This window comes from Ammodytes marinus (assembly GCF_949987685.1).
Source record: "Ammodytes marinus genome assembly, chromosome: 18".
Classification (NCBI taxonomy): Eukaryota; Metazoa; Chordata; class Actinopteri; order Uranoscopiformes; family Ammodytidae; genus Ammodytes; species Ammodytes marinus.
The window spans coordinates 8,635,745-8,660,631 of NC_137222.1; the positions used below are offsets into that span (position 1 = coordinate 8,635,745).

The window sequence follows — 24,887 nt, forward strand, 5'->3', positions numbered from 1 at the left end:
TCATGCTTTTAGGTTTCGAAGTCCTCTTCTGAAAGAGATGTGAGTTTTGTTAGGGAAATTATTATTGTGTGAATATATGAAATATATTTATACTATATTGTATCATCATAAATTGTGAATCTTCATGGAATCGTTCAAACTGTTCTGACCTTAGTCTTGTGTAAGATAAAGTCAGGTTGTTTTATATACTGGATACTACTCCTCGCCAACTATATTTGTTAAGTCTCACTACCCCAACCCTGAAAATCTATATACATAGGCTGAAATGTTCGTGCATAATTCGATTTTGCTATAACTTCTCTAAGCCTGCCTATCGGTGGTCATTTCATTACAATCCCTTTGCTTGATTGTTTGTCTTGACTCATGTTTGCAATAATTAAAGATCTGTTTATTTTGTAGGCCTATTTAAACATTGTGTCATCTGGTATTAATTGCCTAATTCTCATCTTTTAAAGGTTGATATTTCAATTCCACGACAGTTTGCAATAAAATGTTTTTTTTCTTTGATGTGGAGAACAAAACACTGCACATGGTTTAAGGAAAAAGACAACAGAATATCAAAAAGAGACACAGACCACTCTGAGGAGCAGTTAAAAAGGAATGGAAGGAGCCATAGGTGATTGGCTATTGATATTGGAAGCGAATCAAAATACAGTATGTGCTTTACACATACGCATAACTAGCTGGATTCATTTGACAGGCGTGTTTATTTATTTAAACTATTCTCAAAACTCTCTCTCTCTCATCTCTCTCTGTTTTGTGTCTGCAGGGGTGCCTTCTTCTGTTATTCATACAAACAGTTGTTGTTCATTCAGAATTATCCTGTGTTATAGACACTTTGAAACATCCATTTAATCAGTTCAGTCCCATTCCGAAGAAAATACAGTTTACAAGAAGAACATGATCTACTTTCTATCTTCTATAGCTAATTAGACCGAAATCCCTTTAGAAATAGTCATTGCAGTGGGAATGTCGTTGTCAGGGCAACATGACCTTTCTTCCAGTTCAATATGTTTCTCTGTATTGTGATTTATTTTCTTTATTTCAGAATAATAATAAAGGTGAAGTAAGCGGTTTATTTATGTTAACATAAGTGTTAAATCGCTCTTTATTCATACAATGATCACTTACATAATGTGCGCATTTCATAAAGCCGATCTCTCATTCAGCTGCTCTGCATGTAATCGGCAAATAAACTTATTGGAGGATCCCGAAATTTTTATCCAATCACAAGAGAGAACACTACAAACCGACACCCGTCTCACTTATGGTCTCACTGCCGGTGCACACCAGAGCAACAGATGGGTGAATGTTTATGCGCCTACAATGGCGGAGCAGGTAAAAATCCTTCCCAATGTCTGTTTTGATGGTTTTTATCATGTTTTATCTCACTTATGGATCTGAGATGATGCTAGATAACTCGCTGCTTGAAGACCGCAGTGCATTAATGTGGTGACGTAGGGACGAGCGAGGGGACTGCTAACTGCAGTAACTGACAGGAAGTTAGCTAAAATAACCATTCCGCTTACAGCACCTTTAAATTGTACAACGAAAGAGTAGGCCTACATGGACAATGGACAAAATGTCAGGGGGAGAGGGATGCCAACCAAGTACTGGGATACCTTACTATGTTTACAGCTCCCATAAGAGGAACCCATGAGAGGACAAACACTATCTTCAGCAGGTCACACAGTGTTCCCTTGTCATAACGTGTTTTACAGTATTTGTTCATAGGTTGAGCGTTGTGAGGAGACAGAAACATTTATTACTTAACCATGATCCCACAGAATAGATGTATATTTTAACAACACAATGAATATACTGACACAGTAAGGACATAGTGTACTGGGGTACCACAGGTGGTGGAACGTAACCAAGCACATTTACTAAAGCACACATTGGATATGGTACTTTACCTCAGTCTTTTCTTTTAATGCCACTTTCAACTTCTACTCCATGGGGATATTGTCCGTTTTGACTTCAATAATCTGACTTTAACATATTACGATTTTTGCATTAAAACAATGGAAGAGCTTGTGCAGTATCATGCTTCATTATTGTTTAAACCTACACAGGAGTGAATATAGGTAGAACTGAAATAGTTAGCTGATGAATGATGAATTGGCAACAAATTTATTTTGAAAAGGTTAATTTCAAATCTGAGGATTTGCTGCTTTTCCTTTAAATGATTTTAATTTGTATAAACAAAAATTAAATATCATCTAAAATATTAATAATCAAAATAAAATTATTTCATGGACGCACCCAAGAAATGTTTCAGTTGTTGATTCTTCCTGAACATACAGCAGAAGGTATAAAAATCCATGTGCAACAACGGAAAGCTTACCTCATGCACAGACAGTGCTGTTGTAATTACTCAAAAATCCTCATGAGGGCGACATAAATTACACACTATAGCTTTAATTAGCCTAACCTAATACTTTCCTGATTAAACTTTCAGCACAGGACTATTAGGCTACTTGAACAGAGTATGCTACTTTTGCAGTGCAGAAGAAATATGTGCTTTTATTTACAAAATAACCTTAAAACTTCTTGCCTTGTTAGGCCTACCTGAACCACAACCACAAGCCACAAAGACGTGCACACGCACACACACACACACACACACACACACACACACACACACACACACACACACACACACACACACACACACACACACACACACACACACACACACACACACAGACACACACACACACACACACACACACACCCTTGTATGCACAAATCAACCTGCATGGTAAGACACTGACTGACTGACGTTCATGATCTCAATCCTTCCATTTGTTCTCATGACGTCTTTCAGGAACTTCTGCTGGTGTCAAACCCGGGTCTGTGGCAGAAACCATGGGCGGGGTTTGACCCGTGCCCCGCCCGCCTCGAGCAGCCGGGATAAACAGAGAGCGCGCGCCGGGGAGAGAGGATGGTGTGGGATTTCTTCGCTGCAGGGACGACCGTGGGCTGGCCGGTCGCTTAATGAATCTAGTTTCCAGCCATCCTCGCGGTAAACCAGTTAAACAATTCGGGAAATCCGCTCGAGTGGGAGCAGGCAGCGGACTCTCCACGGCCAAGGCACCGAGGGAGAGACTGAAAACTCCTGTCAGCTGCTGGTAAGACACACATTTGATTTAACCTACTTCTTATCATCACAGATTGTATCATCAGCACCAGTTTGAGTGAGGGGCCGGTGTTATGCTTTGGGGCCACGAAGAGATCACGTTTTGACTGTAATGCATTTGATAGACCTATACCTTATTCAGATGATGTTGTGGAGAACGAATCTGTTTATTGTTTAATCCTTTACAATGTGTTGCCTGTTGCTTGAATGTGTGTGTTTGGGTGGCACAATAATACAAACATTGCTATGCCACAATAATGACAAAAAGTTGTTCAAACTTGTTTTTGACTTGATTATGAGTCAAAAGCATGAAGCCGTAGTGATGAACTATTCATTATTAATTTCACAGCTTTAGGTAGATCTTGGATTCAAATCTCTTACGCAGTTAATTGGTCCACAGCCAAACTAAATATATGTGCGCACAGACTACTTCATTTGTCCTACTGACAAGGCCTAACATTAAAGGGGCACTATGTTGTTTCAGAGGATGGGGATTTGTTTACATTGGAAGAGCCTGCTTTTAGTTAGATATTTACTCTACATATATTTCTTAATATTGAATTATGATATCATCATAAACAAAACAAATTATTTTGAGGCGCCTGGTAATACTGGAATATATTTATAAACAAAACGTTTGGGCTCTGCTGCTGTAAACAAGAACAACAAGAACAACAACAGTGAAACAGTAACCTTTAAATGAGAGGGAAATAGTAATAAATGTAAGCCAAGATGATCTGTTACTACACGTAATCAACTTCATTCTAAATCAGTTAACAAATACACTAAATGTCATTTCTTCCGTGATCAATGACAGGGAAGTGGAGGAACACAGTGACGGTTTTATTGTACCGTGAAATTCAAAGAACAAATTTGTGTAATAAATCTCTATTTCATGTTGCTCTACACATGAAGAAGTTCTCCCTTGTTTCCAGCTGACCGATTGGCAGGTTATTCTCCTTCACTGTAGGTTGGAGGAGAATATGGTGCTGGGGTGTCACAGGCTTAAAGGGATTTCCCTGGTCGTGATGTGGTGTGTTTTCCTCTGCTTGCTCATTGGCCATATGGACTGAGAGGTTAAATGTTGAACCTAGACCTTCAGCCATTAGAGCACCAAGCTGATCAACTCAACCCTGGATTAAAGTTGCATGCAGCCTTATGACTCTTTCGACAGTCAGTCCTGCACTGGTGCTTTATGTATAAAAAAAAAGCTTGTTTATCAATCGTAGTGTATTAAGCCTATTTGAATTGATATTTCTTAAAAGTTCTTCGGAGAATTGAAGCACCTTAAAACTTTGGAAAAAAACACACGACAATCCAAGGCTCATTTGAGAAAACAGAAAGTGCACTGTAACCTGAGCGTTCTACATGTAATGTCCAGCCCATGTCACAAGGCAAATATCAAATGAATTGGAATTGGAATTCACCCTGCAAGCTTTATTGACATTATATTGATAATCTGTCACTGTGGTGGCGACTCATGATTATAAATACTCTTTGCCAACTTGTGACCTTACAGCTGCTTTGCATGGCAATTAGCCTATGTGCTAATGAACTCCCCCTTGATTTTATCGAGGAGAGTGCATTAGCAAGTTGACGTTGAACCTAAAGGGCAAAAATAACTTTGGAAGTTATCACTTCCACCACGACTCATGCCTGAAGCTGCAATTAAAATGTGGCAGAGTCCCCCACACTGAATCTATACCTCACAGCACCAGCTGAAAGACTGGAGAAATCTATTATTTCACCTTTGAAACACGCAGGCAGTGCTATACCAACTCACATTCTTGTATTGAAAGAATATCCAATTTCGCCTTCCTAAACACAGCGTCGATAATAAGCTGAAGCTGCCTACCATAAATACAGGTATATGAGTGGTTTGTCTTCTTTTAATAACCCTTTGTCTTAACTTCAATATTTTTTATTGCTGGCCTCGAAGCCAGCAGAAAGACATAGGGGCACAGGATATACGTAGGTTGGCAGAGGAACAGAGGAAGTACAAATTCACACAATACACTGGCTGTCGTTGAGAGCGAGAGCTGTTTGTTGTGGCAACTTTATTCCCAGGTGGACACATGGCTGTTTGTGTGTAAGGAAGCACTGCCGTACATGCCATGAGCACTTTCTACACGCGATACATATACTTGTGTATGTTTCTTTTTTCAAATGCAGATTTGTTATACTTTCAGCATAGTTTATGTGCATTTTGAACCCTGCATGTTCAGCGATTGATATATACCCGAATCATAATTGTTCCTCAAGACTTTTTCTGAAGCTGGTAAACTCTGCCTTCAAGAAGAGTTTTGGGAGAAATTTAGTTTTCAGAAATATTTATTGAAGCTCAATTGAGGATAATAGGACAGCAGCACAAGTGAAATAAATGATTGTGTGCGCTGCCTGGTTTCAGCACACACCAAGCAAATTAATGTTTTGGGTCTGAGCTAAACACAGTGAACAACAACAACCTTGGCATCTACGGAGATGAGACTTAATCTGTAGAGCTGAATTTACAGTGTTCTAACAGGAGACAGAGCTGAACTATTGTCTGAGAGATAGACGGACACACAAGACATGCAATACGTGTAATATTAATTATGAGTATTAATAATAGCTAGAAATTCCCTCACAATCATAATACTACCTGGCTTTCATACTTCTCCTGGCTTGCCTGCAGTATTCCTTTTAAATAAGTGTAGAAATGTTAACTGTACTGATTTTTTATGTGTCCGGGCTTAAAGTTGGATTTACTAATGATCAAGTAAAACAAGAATCTAAATCTCCACTAAAAGCCCCTACTATTGGTACTGACTGAGTAGTGTTTATAAAAACTTCATATCAAAGGTCATCAAGTCAATTAAATCAATCATTTATTGTTTAACTCCAGTTTTATTGCCCGGAAATGTACCTGATGCCCTACACCTTGCTTTCTGTCGCTCTATGCCCTTGCTTAAAGGTGAAGTAAGAGATTTATTTATGTTACTATAAGTGTTAAATCGCTCTTTATTCATACAGTGATCACTTACATAATGTGCACGTTTCATAAAGCCGATCTCTCAGTCAGCTGCTCTGCATGTAATCGGCAAATAAACTTTTCGGGGGATCCCGAAATGAATATCTAAGAGAGAACGATACAAATCGACACCCGTCTCACTCATGGTCTCACTGCCGGTGCACGCCAGAGCAACAGATGGGTGAATGTTTATGCGCCTACAATGGCGGAGCAGGTAAAAATCCTTCCCAATGTCTGTTTTGATGGCTTTTATCATGTTTTATCACACTTATGGATCTGAGATGATGCTAGATAACTCGCTGCTTGAAGACTGCAGTGCATTAATGTGGTGACGTAGGGACGAGCGAGGGGACTGCTAACTGCAGTAACTGACAGGAAGTTAGCTAAAAGAACCATTCCGCTTACAGCACCTTTAACCTGTGGTTTGGTGGAAAGCAGTGTGAGTGGATTCATGAAATCTGTCTTACTCATTCCTCCGCTACAAGCTGCACAAACTGTCCAAGTGTACAAATTGTAATGTTCACTCACTATCTATAGTTTGTTACAGGAGGACAGATTAGTAACTGTTACAACAATGAGCCACATTTTAATTACTAGCCAAGTTTTCTTTACATTTCTAGTCATGCCGAACCTTATCATTACAATGTGGTAGTTTCTGAAAGTCAGAACCGGATGACACTATATATCCTTTTTTATATACTGAAGCTCTCAAGCTTGACAGTTGCTGCTGCCTTTCTACATTTAAAATCAACTAGGATGTATTACGTTGTAAACAGGCCAGTGAGCTTATCTTATTTGCCCCAGCATGTCAAGAGTAAGTTAATATGAAACCATAATATGTGGTTAATTGCGGTATGTAACAGTATTGTTCCCCGGCTTTCCAGACGAGAGACACAGGTCTGCTGCTGTGGTGAGCAGCTGTGTCCCTCGGTAATCTTCAAAGCGCTGTGACCCAGCACGAGAAATGAAAATGTTTGTCATTCATCACTCATGCAGGTGGGCTGGGGTTACTTTGCTTGGCTGCCCACATTTTACCTCAACACACCATTTGACTCCCTTCACCTTCTGTAATTGAGAGGGCCACTGATGGACAGAAACCCTTAATGATTCATATCCACTAGTCTAAATTTAGGTATTTGTCTCAGGATGACCCGACAGGACCATTTCTCTTGTCTGTTGGACAATTTTCCAGGACTAATAATATACTGTGCTTATCTGGCATTCGTCTCACTGGTCTCACATGAAACATTTTACAAACTGTAATTAGTTAACTTAAACGTTGGTTGCTTTCATATAATTTTTTGATACATAATTCGTAGTATATACCTTATTTATCAGGACCATGAACGTGCATGGATGTACCGTGTAATTCCCAAAAAGGACAAAGGAGTGAGTTCTCCTGAGGTTAAAACTGAAAAAAGGTTCTATATAAAATGCTCAAAATTTACTTTGGGTGTGTCAAAGAAGTAAACATTTTCTGAGGAATATTCTCATAACTGAATACTTAAAACTTTCCTTGTAGCAAAACTGAATCCCTGAAACACTGTTTGAAGTTAGAACACTACCTTTTTAAAGTTACTGTTTTTGTTTACAGCAGCAGGGCCAACAGATTTCTTTACAAACATTTTCTTTAACGTACTGACCAATATCATCTGTAAGGGAAAGAGCTTGGAACTGTCGAGGCCTCTCCCGGCTTAGCAGCTTACTCAGTTTGGGCTACTGGTTACGTAAAACAGCTATATGCAGCAAGAGGCTAATCCAATGCCTTGACCTTAATGCCAATTATCAGATCATGGGGACGATTTTGAATTAAGGCACCACGAAGAAGAGTTCATAAGAGTCATCATTGAAAAGTCATTAAGATATTGAAAGGGGGGGTGGAGGGGTTGGGCGCCCGCCCATAGAGGATTTTTGGCATTTTGGTTTATTATGATTATTCTGGTTTGCTTATCAGTTGAAATGATAGCAGCCACACGCTACTGACCAGTCTTGCAACTTTTTGGATTTACCTGAGGCTTACTCATGTAATTGCACCAACAAGTTACATGGCAGAAAATCAAAAGCAGTGGACGAGGCCTATTCTGAGAAAAATCCCACATAAGTATATCCCCAGGATTTATTGTAGTGCTCCTATGTTTCCACTAGGGCTGTCATATTAACGCGTTAATTTCGATTAATTAATCACAGAAAAATTAACGCGATTAAAAAAACGCAGATTAATCGCACTTCTATATTGCCCTTTGACCTGGTGCAAAAGAGGTGAGATGATAGCGGAGCTGCACCTGTATCTTGCGGACACGGCCCGCACGGGATTAAAGAGTAAAGAAAGAAGCAGGGGAAAGGGGCTGAGGGCTCTATGTTATGGGCTTACCATGAGACAGAAGTTACGAGAGACGGAGAGAGAGAGAAAGAGAGAGAGAGAGAGAGAGATAGAGAGAGAGAGAGAGAGAGAGAGAGAGAGAGACGAACGGTAGCCTATAGGCCTACAGTTGTTTATAAACAGGCATAAAAGTGTCATATAAGTGTGTGATTAATTTAGATTAAATAATCACAGAGCCTGTAATTAATTAGATTAATTTTTTTAATCGCTTGATAGCCCTAGTTTCCACACAAGCTCACTTTTTTTAGTTTTGTTGTTGTTTTGTTTTAAAGAAACTGTGTATTTGAAAAGCATAGCCTGGCCTTTTGAACAGTAGGAGTGTACAAGTGGGGCATGCGCGCTAAGCTCAAGTGTGTGTAATATATAAAATATCACCATTTCTTCAAGCTATATGTTTGTAAATGCATTTCTCACATTGCATCTCCTGCTACCTGTGACATCAGCATTTTTTGCAGCTAGTCATTGTTCTGTTTTGACACATTTAAATGGAAGTCAATGTTGGAGTATTTAAAAAAAAAACATTTCCAGACAATTACAGTGTTTGGCATCCCTTTTTCTTGTTTGTTTTAGGCAATTCAAAATGTTTTTTGTTAGAGCTTTTGTTATCCTTAGGGAGAATCTGAGAGAGTGAACATGCATCTGTCCATGCTTTAGCTTTTGCTGACCTTAATGGAGTAGAGAAAGTCAATAGGTCTCTCTATTCGATATGCCAACTCCTCAACTGGAGTCAACGATTTGTCACTCATCAGTAAATCAGAATCATTATCATCCCACCCCTGTTCACCCTCTCAGTGGGTCCAGTTAGGAAGGGTCATGCAGAGTAATAACATCTGCACATGACTATAGGGAAATGCACATTTTCAAGTCATGCGAGCATCAGTCGGTCTCGGCAGCCCAATGTTTGTGTGTATCTCCGTTGTTTATAGGCAATAGCCCGAGCTCGTGTTATGCAATCAGTCATGCCCCATGCGCCAGCTGGTAGAGGTAGAAAGAATCAGAGAGGAGGCTCTTTTTTAATCCTTAGTGAAACAACATTCTCTTCAGAATAATTATTTTCCTCTCAGTTCAACACATTTAGCGTTCTGTCGTCCGATTTTGTGTCATTTCAAAACTACTGTAATACCATTGTCTGTTTAGGATGATGGTGTTCTGTAGTTCAAAGTTCGAAGACTGGATTCAGTAGGCTATTGTTTCTCAGAGCAAGTGCTTTTTTATTAGGTTCAGGGTCAGAGCTGATAAGTTTTCTCAGCAGCATATATTATTAGTTATGTATCCAGTAATTAAACATGTTACTTTCTTCTTCTTAATCCAAACTGTTCACTGCTTAGCTGCTGTCGTGGCGAGCTCATCCAATGTTGTGGGTCATGTGAGTCGTTGATAAAACGGATCAGTCAGTTCCCCCATGCTGACCTCTGTTTGTTTATTTGTGTTGTTGCCCATCCAACAGCCGAGGCTTTGTGGTGCCATGATGGAGAAATTCGTGGAAGTTGCCCTGCTGCTGTTGTTGCTGCCATTCTTTGTGTTGCATGCAAAAGGAACGCGTAAGTGTTTGGATGTAGCCAACCTTTGAAACAATATATATATATTAATTTGTTTTTCGATTATGATATAAAGTTTTAACAGTTTCTGTCATATACTACACACTTTCATTTAGAATGTTTTTTGACCGTCTCCTTAGGCTACAGCCCTCCAGGAAAGCCAGCAATGACCAGATGTCGTTCACCCGAGAAAGAGACCTTCACCTGCTGGTGGGAGCCAGGCTCTGATGGGGGACTGCCCACCTCCTACGCCCTGTACTATCGTAAAGAAAAGTGAGTGTGAGTGCTTTCACGCAGTGATACATTTACATCGTTAATTAATTAATTTGGTATTTTATACTGTATTGGTGGGCATTGAGAAACAGAACAATTGACAGGGATTGATTGTTAGCCGTGACCAGTTTGTTGGTGTTGGTTGTTAGTTTTGATTTTGATAAGATTGTGGAGCTCTTCAATATCAGCAAGCAAAGATGATGTCACGTCTCTATACACTTCATTTCAAAAGTTTGGAATCGCTTCCCACAAATGTTTCTGCCTTCAGGACAGACACATGGCTAATAGGACTACTATTATATTTTCAGTCTTTTAATGTTTTTAGGTTGTCAAGAGACCTCTTTACAAAAATATGTTATTTTGTATGAAAGGTTTGCAACAAAAATAAAACATGAGAACAAAATATTCTCCAGTTCATCTAGATTGACAACAAAAAGGGCAGAACGATACACAAATACTTCTGAGCAGCAGTAAAATATTTACTAATGCAGATTTAAAATTGAACAGTATCCTGTCTCAATGTCAAATACACAATTAGGTAAGGCCTATAACATGTTGGAATGAACAACCCTGTGGGGACATGGACTAAATAGAAGTTTGAATTATTCCTACCCCGAAGATCTACCCCCTGGTGAACAGGTCCTCTCAACATAAACCCTCCATTTTTATTCTAATCCCCCCCTCCCCACACACACACACACAAACAGTTCGGGAATTGTAGCATGAAGAATACATGCTGTTTATCATAAATGAAACAGTTAAGTGCCAACACGGACACATGACAATTTCATACTGTTCCTCCGCCTCTCTCACAGCTCTGAGACCGTGTATGAGTGTCCCGACTATCGCACAGCTGGAGAGAACTCCTGCTTCTTTAACAAGAACGACACGTCCATCTGGGTCAACTACAACATCACCGTGGTGGCCACCAACGCAGCGGGCAGCACCTTCTCTGACCCTGTGGATATAGACGTGGTGTACATTGGTGAGGGAATTCTACCTCATTCTCATTTCTTTTCTCTTGTTTATTCTCTTGTTTTGGCTTGATATTTGTGGCAAAATATCCCAATGAGGATTAAACACGCACACGCTCACAGCTGCTCCAACAACACACTGGGTTACACTGGGGCTAATGCTTTCTGAGTGGACTCACTCAACCCTTATTCCAGCTATGACTGTGTGCACTGAAGGTCACCATTCTTAATCAGTGAGAATAAAAAATATTGTGCCAGCCTTCTGAAAAGAGGTTGATTATGATATTATATACTGTATATATATTTATTTTTCAAGTACTACCGCAATCCTTGTATAGGTTATCCCTTTGTGCCACAGACTTCAATTGCTACATGAAAGGGGCACACAGTTCTTCATTATGATCAACACGGAAGGCTATTTCGGGTTAATCACACACACACACACCCACACACACACACAGTCTTCTTAACAGAATAGTGACTAGAGAAGCAAGTGCACTTTTTTTTTTTTTATAATTCTTTTTATTTGGAAATGTTTATGAACACATTCATATTCTGAGCATACATTTTAGCAGACATATCCATAGTTTTTTGTTGTTTTTTGTTTACATACACATACGAACAACAGTATCCCACCCACCCCACCCCCTTGAACATGTAGTACACACACTTAGACTAACAAGAAGAAAATAGAAAAATAAATACAGTAAAAATAAATAAATAAAATAGTAAGCAAGGTCATCATACTTAGTCGTGCCAAATGTCACCATGTACTTGTTCACATGCATATTCACAAACACTCTACATTATAGGCTGACATGCCAGCATCAATCCACATCGTAATTACACAGACAATGCATCATGCATACATACGGTACTCTATCCGAAAAACTGTTTTATAATTGGATTGGCCCAGAAGTGACCAAATCGGTAATTAAACCAAAAGAAAAGAAAAGGGGAAAAAAAAAAACTACTGTACGCTACATGATATAGGGCCCTGATGCAAGAAATATTGCTATGGGGTATCAGGTATAGTTTTGAGTTTCCCTATGTATTTCAAAACCGGATCCCAGGTGGAGTAGAATTTGTCCCTTGACCCCCTAAGCGAGTATTTAATTTTCTCTAATTGTATGAAGTGCATCAGGTCACACATCCACAAAGACGCTTTGGGAGGGTTTTTTGATTTCCAATGTAATAATATTCTTCTGCGTGCAAGCAGAGTCACAAAGGCCAATATGTTTTTATAACTTTTTCTTACTATAGAATGTCTACGATCTGTGATACCAAATATAGCTGCTGCTGCATTTGGTTGGGAATCAGTATTGAGCGCCTCAGATAATGTTTTAAAAATCATAGACCAGTAAGTGACCAGAGCAGGGCATGACCAGAACATATGGGTTAAATTGGCAGGGGTGTGATGACATCTGTTACAACTAGCATCAGAATCAGGATATATTTTAGCTAATCTTGCTTTGGAAAAGTGAGTCCGGTGTAAAACTTTAAATTGTATTATACTTAATTTTGCACAAGAAGTGCTGTCATTCACTCTTAGTAAAGCACAGTTCCACATGTCATCTTCCATGTCTTCCCCCAATTCATCCGCCCAGTCCGCCCTTATCTTCGCGATGGTTATGGTTTTAAGAGAAGCTATACAATCATGTATTCTAGAAATTAGCCTTTTCGAATTGAATGGGGATTCTAGCAGATCATCTAAGCCTGACACTGAAGATACATTTGGAAAGTTGGGGTCATGGCTCATAAGGAAGTGGCGTACTTGAAAATATCGAAACAGGCTAGATCGAGGAAGGCCACATTTTTGTGATAAGTCATTAAAGCTGGCAAATACACAATTTATGTACATATCTTTAAATCTAGAAATGCCTTGTCTCCGCCAAAAAGAGAATGTAGCATCTAATTGAGCTGGGGGGAAAAGATGGTTGTTGCATATAGGGCTTAAGCTAAGAGTTTGTTTGAAACCAAAGAACCGTCTCATTTGAAACCAGATCTTCAAAGTATTGATGACAATTGGGTTGTTTGTGAACTGGGTAGTAGAAACGGGAAGATTGGAAGTGACCAGAGCCGTGAGAGACGTTGAGATGCATGATGTAGCTTCATACTGGCACCAGTCTGTATCCGGAGTATGAAGCCAAAACATTATTTTTTGAACATTTTCAGCCCAGTAGTAGTAGAAAAGATTAGGAAGAGCTAGGCCTCCCTGTAATTTAGGCCTCTGTAGAAGCTCTAAACGTACCCTAGGGTTCTTGCCATTCCAAATAAAAGAAATAAAAGCGCTATCAATACATTTAAAGAAAGACCTAGGAAGGTAAAGTGGGATACATTGAAACAGGTAGAGGAATTTTGGGAGCACACTCATCTTGATGCAATTCACTTTACCTGCTAAGGACAAGTGGAGTGTTCTCCATTTCTTTAGATCTAGTTTGACTTTATCAAGTAGGAGCAAAATTTTCCTGGTAGAGGTTTTTCATATCTCTTGTGATGTTAATGCCCAAATATTTAAAACCGTTTCTAGACATTTTAAACGGTAAAACATTATCCTGGATTTGAAGAGCCAAGTTGTTAACAGGGTAGCATTCACTTTTACTAAAGTTCAGTTTATACCCGGAAAATTTACCAAATCTTAACAGAGCATGGATGATATGAGGTACACTAAGAATAGGGTCCGAAACAAATAATAATAAATCATCGGCATATAAACTTAGTCTATGCTCATCTCCTCCTCTGAAAATTCCACTTATAGATGGCAATGATTTGAGTGCGATGGATAAGGGCTCTATGGCCAAGGCAAATAACAGTGGACTAATTGGACATCCCTGACGGGTCGCTCTCGACAGAGTGAAGTACTGTGATTGCCTGCCGTTTGTAACCACCGAGGCCTTGGGTGAGCTGTACAGAAGTTTAATCCATGAAATAAAATTTGGACCATACCCAAATTTCTTTAAACACGTGAATAAATATTCCCACTCAACCCTGTCAAAAGCTTTCTCTGTGTCCAGTGAGATGACCACCTCAGGTACCTCACTGGACGCAGGGGAGTGAATAATATTCAAAAGCCGTCGGATATTTGTAAATGAGTGTCGACCCAGAATGAAACCGGTTTGGTCAGCAGAGATCACATCAGTCATTGTGGTTTCTAGGCGTAGGGCAAGCGCTTTAGCTAGGATCTTCACATCACTGTTTAGGAGGGAAATGGGTCGATATGAGCCACATTCTGTATTCTCTTTACCTGGCTTAAGCAGGAGAATAATCGATGCCTCAGTGAGAGTTTGTGGTAATGACCCACGGGACATAGACTCTATAAACATTTCAAGTAGAATTGGGGATAGTTTCTTAAAAAAAGTTTTAAAAAATTCTATTGGGTAGCCGTCGGGGCCAGGTGTCTTACCACTTTGCATTGCCATTATTGCGTTAATAATTTCAGACAGTTGTAATGGGAGTTCGGTCTTTGTCTTATCCGTTACCTTTATGGAAGGAGCTTCAAGATTGCAAAAGAAATGTTCCATATCAGTTCTATCATTGGTCGCCTCTGATGTATACAGGTTAGAATAAAATGAGGTAAATGTTTCATTAATTTCTCCCGGGTCAGTAGTTAAATCCCCATTTGGTTTCCTTATTTGTGAGATTTGTTGAGAAACAGATTGGGCCTTAAGTTGGTGTGGTAGAAGGCGGCCAGCTTTTTCTCCATGCTCATAAGCATATCCACGTGATTTTAACAACATTTTTTCTGTTTTACCGGTTGACAACAGGTTGTATTGAGTTTGAAGGTCAAGCTTTTTTTTATAGAGTTCAGGGGATGGAGACGAAGAGTACTGAGAGTCTACTGTGCTAATTGATTTAATAAGCTGGTCTTGTTCAAGTCTACGCATTTTATTGATTCTTGCTGAATATGATATAATCTCACCTCTGATCACAACCTTCAGTGTCTCCCAAAGCAATGAGGAGGAGATGTCATCTTTTTTGTTGGAAACTATAAAGTTGTCAATTTCTTTGTTTATCAAATCACAGAATGAACTATCAGCCAGTAAGGTTTTGTCTAATTTCCAAGGAGGACGTTCCGAATTGTTAGGAGGAAACACAAGATCTAATAAAACAGGGGCGTGATCAGCTTCAACTATGGTTGAATAATCAGCTTTTGTGACAAAGGGAAGAAGGTTTCTATCAATAAAAAAGTAGTCTATTCTGCTGTATGAGTGGTGAACCGGGGAAAAGAATGAGTAGGATTGACCAAGTGGAGAAAGAGCGCGCCAGGGGTCAACACCTCCTATTTGATCCATAAGACAAGATAAAGATTTGGCCATTTTTGAAGGATCTGTAGATTTAGGATTAGAGCGGTCCAATATTGGGTTAATTGTGCAATTCAGATCACCCCCTAAAATTAATTGTTGTGAGTTTATGTCTGGTATTAATGAGAAAACTTTACCCATGAATTTATCATCATCCCAGTTTGGGACATATATATTAACCAAAACGACAGGCTTGTGGAAAAGTAGCCCAGAGACCATGACAAAGCGCCCCTGTGGGTCAGAAATAACAGTGGTAGCACTGAACTGGATTTTTTTATGTATCAATATAGCGGTCCCACGTGTTTTGGAATCGAAACTTGAGTGGAACACATGTCCCACCCAAGCTTTCCTGAGTCTAATTTGATCTTTCAACAACAAATGAGTTTCTTGAAGAAATGCAATTTCACATTTTAAATATTTAAGGTGATTGAATATTCTAGCTCTTTTTACAGGCCCATTTAAGCCTTTTACGTTCCAGCTAATAAATCTTACATCAGCCTTTCTTACATTAGTTCTTTGTTCCATGTTTAAATCAGAAAAAGGGTAAAATTGTTATAATAACTATAAAGCAAATAAATGGTCACAACAAAAATGTGTACAGCTCCATGGATAACCTCATTAAGAAAGAGTGAGATAAAGAAATAAAAAATAAATTCTAGTGGTGTACCATCCCATAACCCTGTCCCATACCCCAGACATAGACACAGACATAACTAACACTAAGCCTATACTTGTTCCTCTCCCTGAGGCAAGCTGCAGGCATAACACTATTTCCAAAAACTTCTGGTAGAACATCATCTTCTTGCTTCTAGCTAAGAAGGCTCCCATTAATAATATATAAACAAGCTTTACACAAAGGCCATGAAGGCAAAAGCAGGGCTGAGGGGACAAAAATATTATAAAGTAATAATTAGGTGTAAAAAAAATATATATATATATAAATATATATATGGCACATCCATGTAATGGAAAAGCTATGTGTCCCCCTCCCCTTCTCTTTTGTTCCCCCTAATTAGCCCAAACATAACATGAATGAAAGCAGTAGCACACAGAGTAACACAAGATCCGGGCCACTTTTTTTTTTCCCCCTTTTTTTTTTTTTTTGTTTATCCCTTCTAAACATGTTATCCCAAAACGTAGCGTGGATGAAAGCACAGTACCTTAAAATCCAGGGCGTATGACAGACTAATGGCGCTTTTCCACCGCATGGTATCAGCTCGACTCGACTCGACTCAACTCGCATTTTTGGCTTTTCCACCGCAATTTCATGGTACCTGGTACCACGTAGCGGCTGCTTTTTTGGTATCGCCTCGCTCTAGGTTCCAAGCGAGCTGAGCCGATGCTAAAAGGTGACGTCGGCAGACGGCCGGCCACTGATTGGCCAGAGACTATTGACTGGCCAATCAGTGGCCAGAGACTACCGGCTTCATTCTGTTGTTTATTCTCCCCAACTCTCCGGGACTTTTGAGTGTATTTACGCCGCGTGCAGCCTTCTCTGGCTCTCTTTCATTTGATTTGCATCACAGATCTGAATTTATTTTCCATATATTCACTAAGCTCACCCAGTGTTGGTTGTTGGGGAAGTTACTTATCATACGAGAGGAGACATGTAGGGCAGCTAGCAGCTAGGCTAATAGTAGCCAGCTGGGACAGACATGATAGCGAGCGATTACATTACAAGCCTCGGACTGAACTGATTACCTCAATAAAATATTCAGGCTGAGACACGGCTTGCATTTGAAAACACGTATCCTGAAACAAGCACTAAACAGTCAACTTTATCATGCCCGTGTTTACGTGCATGTACGGGACGCATCCCTACAGCTGACTGTGTGGCAGTCACACATCGGGACAACAACCATCCCTTTTAATGGCCCGTAGCAATATTCTTCTACTTCTTTTAGCAAACAGATACAAGGGGGGTATTTCTTAAACATTTTTCATCCGTGTGTTTGGCGGTTGGTTCAGTTAATAGTGCAACAACTGCTCGCAATTTCTGCTCTAATACTTTGCTCCGGAGTAGGCTTTCAGCCCCTTACGACGACCCCGCCCACGTTCAGCAGGTACTATTTGCGGTGGAAAACGACCCGTGCTGCTACCAAACCAAGTTGAGTCGAGTCGAGTTGAGTCGAGTCGAGCTACATTTGCGGTGGAAAAGCGCCATAACTGCAAAGGCAACGTACACAGTAGAGTGTGCAATATTTACTGTCCGTCTCCAGTCCATATAGTGAAGGTAAACGCTGCTGAATTTTTACTCTTTAATCCTCTTATCGTAGAACCTCTGGGCTTCATCAGGTGAGTCGAAGGTGAGCACGTCGTCCCCGTGTGTCACGCGCAGCCTGGCAGGGTAGATCAGGTGGAACCGGACGTTCTTTTGGTAAAGGGCTTGTTTTATCCCGTTAAATGCAGCTCGCTTTTTAGCGAGAGCTGCGCTGTGATCTTGAAACATCCTTATGACAGTTCCTCCGTACCGCAGTTCGTGATTCATTTCCTTCCTTCTGTTGGAATCGGGAGAAACAAACCAGGAATGTGCGCGGAGGCTTTCCTTGTCCAGATCTGAAGGTCGGGGACCGGTGGGCTCTCTCCAGTTCGGGCGGCGCAGTGAAGATGTCGGGACCCATCACCTGCATCAGCAGCTCAGACATGAATTTAACCGGGTCCTTGCCGTCTTCGCTGCCTTCTGGTATGTGTAGTATACGGAGATTGGCTCTCCGCGATCGGTTTTCTAGGTCATCGAGCCGAGTCAAGAGAGATTGGTTTTGGGCTCGGAGCGTCTTAATGCTAGACTCCGCAGCGCATACACGTTCAAAGTTATCACCGGACACAGACTCCACTGAGGTGAGGCGCTGTTGGAATGTGTTCACTGTTGTTTGGAGTGAGTCCAGCGAGGCTTGTAGTGGCTTTGTAGATTCTTGAATCAGAAGAGAAACATCATCCCTTAGTGTGGTTCTCTGCTTCGCAAATTCTGCAGCCAGTTGATCCTTAGAAATGACAGCGGTATCCATGGTTGCTCCCGGTCCTGAAGTTTTTGTCGCTGTCGGAGGGCTGTTAGCTGAGAACGTTGCTAGCTTACTTGCGGCGCTAGTAGCAGCGCGTGTAGCTGGGGTTTGTGCACTGCAACCTGATTTAGCAAACTTCGAATTGCTCATTTTAAGTTGAAACACTTAATAAAACTCACTAATGTCAAAAGCACTGGGAAGAAAGCTTGATAAAAGCGAATATAGCAAAAAGTAGACTGGGAGCCTTCTCTCGTGCGTCCGCTCCAGGCCCCCAGGATGCTGCCTTCTCCGAGCAGCCAGCATGGACATGTGGCCAACCCATTGGTATTGCATGATAAGGGGTGGAGCTTATTTTCATGCGGCCCGTAGGCAGATGTCCCTGTCCACATAGTACAAGCAGCGAACAAGATTGTGTCTCTGCACATTTTTTCTGGATATCAATCATAGGCTCATACTTATCTTTAGACCATATACTATTAAAATGTAAGTTTTCTCATTTCAAAACGCCACCTCAAGCGTTTTATTAGCCCAACGGCTTTTAACGGCTTTCAGTTTGTTTTCGCCAGGCTAGATGCTACAGAACGAGACACCCGCCTCCAGTCCGGTACGCTTGCCGCCCTCTTTCTTGATAGGTCCATAATGCCGCTACGTCCATGCTACGTAATGCTTTGGGCCGCATGGAATTTCCGGATTATACTTCCTTGTTGCTTCTCTGCGCCTATGAGCAGCTTTCATAGGAATGAATGGGCGCCATGTTTCAATACGGTGTCCATTTCTTTGTCCATGGTCCGCTCACCACATTTGCCAACCGGAAGTCAGCAAGTGCACTTTAATCCGTTTCTAAAAATAGTCCCCAACAATTGCGCTATTTTTTTTCTAGTCTTCTGACATCTACAGTGCCTCACTGTTTTATGAAGATATCTTTTTTAAGCAGAAAATACTCATTTGTGGCCACAGGGTAGAGACGTATGAATGTACTTTAAGATTAACTAACACGTAGGCCCTACTGGCAGTTTTGGTCTTTTCATGGGATTTGATGTCAGCAAGAAAACATTTAGAATAATTACAGCCTTTTCCTTTGATCTGACATCTGATTAAATAAAGAAACTGCATGATATTATTGCGTCAAATTATGTAACAATATATAAATATTGTTTGGGAAATTGAACCCAAAATAAACTTGCATGTTGATCCTAAGAGGACAAACACGTACTTTATAGGGCCCAACCGATATGGATTTTTTAGTGCCGATGCCGATTATTTTCAGAGAAAAATTACAATATCGATTAAATCGTTCGATTATTATTTTTTTAAATCCCCAAAATATATATTGAAAAATTTTACTTTTTTGAACCCTTATATATAAGGGAGAACGGGGTAATCTTAGCCACTTTTTTATATTTGCTCCCCTCTAAGGGAGCTAAAATGATTTATCACTCAAATTTAAACATTTCCCATTAATTCAGGATGTTTCCTAGAAATGGGCATTAGCAGAATTTTTTCAAGACAAAGGGCAGTGAAAATATGATTGTTTAAAAAAAAGTTGTCATGTGGCTCACTTTACCCCAGCTGTGGGGTAAACTGATCCACCTACTTTTTCCACTCTGAAACTACCATAACAACACATATTGTAACAGTAAGAATCCTGAAAGCTAGCCACACATTCCAGAACTAATGTCAGACTAGTAAAAGAATGATGGGGTTTGGTCAATTAAGCAAAGCAAATTTTATAAACACTTGAAAGTAACTCTGAACAAATTCAAATACAACATATTATAATTCAAATGGTTTTAATAAGATTCAAATGAAAGATAGAACCAGTTAGATTAGAACACAGTCTGGGGGTCAGAACACAGGACCCTTAGAGCCAGCTAGTGTCTGGGGGTCAAAGCATAGGAAAATCAGAACCAGCGAGAACAGCCTGGGACTCAGAACACTGGAGAAGACCCAACTGGATTATAACTTCAGCCTGTCATACTCTACAACGAGGCCTACTCTACATTTCAGCCCTGAAGGTTACAGGGAAAGATGAGAAGGTGCTCTTTCCGTGTGGTTGCCCCAGGTTTTCTTCCTGGTGTATTTCCTTGGCATGATGGCTGTTCCACAATGTGTATGACATTAAAATAAAACATATGTTATGTAATACTACATTAAAATATGTTTAAGACTAAACTTAACGTGTGCCTCATGGTGGGGGAAAGTGAGACAGTGGCTCACTTTCCCCCACAGCATTAGGCTCACTTTCCCCCACCACCACCATTTGAGAAAAAACTATACCTCTCTTAGCATTTCAGGCTGAGATGTACTATAATCGGCCCTAGTACTTTATTCCCCTAGGTAATGTATTCTTCTTCTTATAGTCGCATCCTGCCATGTTGCTTGATACAAAAGCATGTTTCCTTCATGAAATATTCAAAAGGGAGTGAAAACCCCTAGATTAAAAGACTTAAAAGTATCTGCTTTGCCCTTGAGGCTGCTTATCTGAAAGTGCTTCCGTTCCTCTTGTTGCTTATAGTTAGATTGTTCTGATTTGGTTATCAGTTGCCTATGACTTCTTTGCCTTGCCTCCCAATTGTTAACAATGTATCTCAAGGAAGCAAGTCCAAACATTAACATTTATCCTAGCCATGTCCTCAGAGACAAATCAACAAATATTTGTGAAGTCACCCCTGCAATGACAGTGTCCGTCCACTGGAGGTGTGTGTTGGTTTATCAATAGAGGAAAAAGAAACATTGACAACCTGCTGTTTAACTCACACACACACACACACACACACACACACACACACACACACACACACACACACACACACACACACACACACACACACACACACATATTGTCTCTCATGCATGTTTTCTGTCTGCCTCTCCAGTCAAACCAAATGCCCCAGAGAGGGTAGCCGTGACTGTGCTGGAGGACAAGGGCTGGCCATTCCTCAGGGTGTCATGGGAACCGCCGCATAAGGCTGACACCCGCTCTGGCTGGATTACCCTCATCTATGAGCTTCGTGTCAAGTTAGAAGGGGAAAATGACTGGGAGGTAGATAACTTGTTATGTGTGCCTCAAAGTTGAGGAAGTGGTTATTGAACAGGACACTGAACCCCTGTGTGTGTGTTTTATTTCCAGATGCACCTTGCAGGCCAGCAGAAGATGTTTAACATTTTCAGCCTGCGGTCAGGTGGTACATACCTTGTTCAGGTGCGCTGTAAGCCCGATCATGGCTTTTGGAGTGAATGGAGTTCAACTTCCAACATCAAAGTTCGAGACTGTAAGACATCTGCCAACAATGTTGTGCAGTACATATATATCATATATTTTTTAAAATGGGCTATAATGCATTTATTAAAGGGATCTTTTTTTTCTCATTGACTTTCTTGCGGAGAGTTGATTGTTGTTCATCAGTTGCAGATCAAATGATCAAATATCAAAATATCAATAAAGGTATATCCAAAATAAAATAAGATGTGACTATCAATACTGCTCACATATTGGTCTGTTCATTATGGAGTTAGCTCAGCATAATGATTGCAAACTGAGCCTGGTTAGGTCAAAATGTAAAAACAAATATGCAGCACCTCTTAAGCTTTAACGGACAAAAGCAGACCAGCTTTTTCACATAGTCTTCTAGTAGCTAAGCTAAGCTATCCTCATACAGACGTTCATACCGTTCATACTGTATACGAACACAAATGGATGGAGTGTTGTATCAATCGTCTCATCTAACTCTCAGCAAGAAAAGAACACAAGCGTATTCCTTAAAATAATCATTAGGTTAATTATTTAAGTGTGCATTAGATGTTGGTAATACCCTTTGCTAATTATCAACATAGGAAGGATAATAACAATAAGATAATATATAATAAGACAGTATAAGGTTGTATGTTGTGTTGACGCACTCTAATTGGCATGTTGTGTTTTACAGATTTCCATCGGGAGAAGTCGGTGTGGATCCTCATTGCCGTCTTTTCTGCCCTCATCTTCCTAATCCTCACATGGCTGCTTCACATAAACAGCAGCAGGTAGAACAACACAAACAAAATTAAGATGAGAACATGAAACGTGCTGTATGCTACATATAACCAGAGCAGCTTTAGTTTCACCACCTACCTCAAGATCACAACTTAATCATTAGTTATCTTATTAAGATATCCCACCCTGGGCTTTTGAAGTATACAGCAAGAAGTGTATTTATTCCTATTTATTGATTTTCATCTACTGCCCACAAGCTCTGACATTGATCTCTTTTTCTTTTGGATGCGTGAAGTCTTAAGCATTGCCTTCTGCCACCAATCCCTGGTCCTAAGATCAAAGGATTTGATAAGCAGCTTCTCAAGGTGAGCACAAATATATGGAACAATGTTTTGGATTCATACAATAACTTTAATAACTTTCTGCAATAAATCTCTTTCAAATAAGAATTGGGACCTCTGGACTGAACGTAGCACCACTACTGTATTCCAACTGAATTATTCTCTTTGTGTGTAGAATGGCAAGTCTGACGAGATCTTCAGTGCTCTTGTGGTGTCCGATTTCCCCCCGACCGCGTCATCTTACTACGATGACTTGCTGGTGGAATACTTAGAGGTTTACATCCCTGAGGAGCAGGAGCTGATGCTGGAGGAGAGCAAGGATCTACTGCACGATGATTGCCTCAAATCTAAGGGCTCCACGTGCGACAGTGACTCCGGCAGGGGCAGCTGCGACAGCCACACCCTGCTGATGGACAAGTGTGGAGAGGCCAAAGAAGACGACAGGCAAACGGATCGGGAGGGCGGTCTAACGGTGACGTGTGAGGCGCAGACCAGGCACAACCAGAAGGACTGGAAGGCCAAAGAGTTGACCTACGCCCGCGATGACATGGTCGGCCCTCACATGCCCGGCGGGAGGGTGAAGACCTGGCCATCTGTATATTCTCCACTGCCCCAGTACAGCTCCAGCGCACCGAACAAGAAGAGCTCTCTTGAAATGGTCAAACAGCACTGCCTGTCCAGGTCCTCCTACCTGATCCAGCCTTGCCATGGCGGCAAGGAGGAACTCGGGCAGAGCTACTGGGAGTCCCGCTTGAGCAAAAACCAGCAACCTCATCTACTCCATCCGACGCAGGCCCAGGCCCGTCGGCAACTCCAGGCCCGAAGCGACGTCAACATCTCCAGCATCGGTCTGCAGGGTCAGCAGTCACCCGCTCTCCGGTCCACCGAGTACGTGGAAGTCCAGAGGGTCAACGAGGAGGATATGGTGCTTCTCCAGCCCGTCGTGTTGGGCAGTGGCTCTGTCGATGGCTGCCCCCAGATGCTCCGTGGGGTAGACTACAGCAAGGTGAAAGGCGTGGAAAGTGACAATGTGCTGCTGCTCCAAAGAGAGGTGACGGAAAGAGAGCGGTGCACAAGTTGCGAGGACCAGGAAACAAACGGAGTGGCGGAGAATTGCTACACGTCGTCCGCCATTACCACATCACAGAAGCCTATGGCCTGTATTCACGCTGCCATGATGCCACAGGGGGAAATGGTACTGGCAGGAAATGGTTATGTTGACCCTGCCAACACATGCACACTGCCCATTTACTAGGTGTACCATAAGCCCAACTGGCAGGTCTGGGACATTGCAAGACCTGCGCGACTCAAGAAAAGTGTTTAAAAAAACACGGTGTAAGAGACGTATTTTCATGTATTCCAATGCAGTGACACTCTCATTTTGATAATCCAAAAGAATTTGATTGAATGATCTTATTTATAGTATTTATAAAGAATATGATTGTATAAATGATGTGGCTCTATTTTCTGTTGATGAATTACTGTAAATGTCTGTCATACAACTTTTCCTCAGTCACAGGCACATATTTCATCTCATGAACTCTTTAAATATATTTCATGAAATATATTGTATGTATGTATTGTATGTATACTGGTGTAATGCATTTGTTAAAAATATGTGTAAAATCAAAATTGCATGATACTTGATAGGCATGTCAATGGATCACTAACCGTAAGTGAATCGGTTTCTGTTGTGATGAATTGCTGTGTTTTAACTTTATTTATTTAATTGTATACATTTATTTTGCGTGTATATGTAGGCCTATCCTTATGAACTAGCAGATAGTCCATATACATAATGCAATTTGAAACAGCAATCAAATATCTCTTGGAAGCTTGCTATAAAAACATGCTGATAATAAAGTTACAATACACAGTAATGGGATGTTTATTTTTCCAATTTGTGTCTACTAGAGTACGGATAAGTATATGCTCAATACCTTTACATGTGAGCAA

At 40.7% G+C, this 24,887-nt stretch overlaps 1 protein-coding gene across 1 annotated transcript; it reads left to right on the plus strand.

Moving 5' to 3' along the window:
* The first annotated feature begins 2,967 nt into the window (after window positions 1-2,967).
* On the plus strand, window positions 2,968-24,552 carry prlra (prolactin receptor a). Its single transcript, XM_080047195.1, has 9 exons — window positions 2,968-3,134; window positions 9,980-10,073; window positions 10,211-10,343; window positions 11,159-11,328; window positions 21,494-21,660; window positions 21,748-21,889; window positions 22,544-22,640; window positions 22,886-22,955; window positions 23,107-24,552. Exons 2-9 carry the CDS (start codon window positions 9,998-10,000, stop codon window positions 24,184-24,186), a joined length of 1,935 nt encoding a protein of 644 aa, XP_079903321.1. The 5' UTR covers window positions 2,968-3,134; window positions 9,980-9,997; the 3' UTR covers window positions 24,187-24,552.
* Window positions 24,553-24,887: the final 335 nt, after the last annotated feature.

Coding starts and splice junctions, on each gene's coding strand:
- prlra (XM_080047195.1), top strand. CDS start 9,998: ATGATGGAGAAATTCGTGGAAGTTGCCCTGCTGCTGTTGTTGCTGCCA. Junction 10,074..10,210: donor GTTGCATGCAAAAGGAACGC/GTAAGTGTTTGG, acceptor CCGTCTCCTTAG/GCTACAGCCCTCCAGGAAAG. Junction 22,641..22,885: donor CTTCACATAAACAGCAGCAG/GTAGAACAACAC, acceptor GGATGCGTGAAG/TCTTAAGCATTGCCTTCTGC.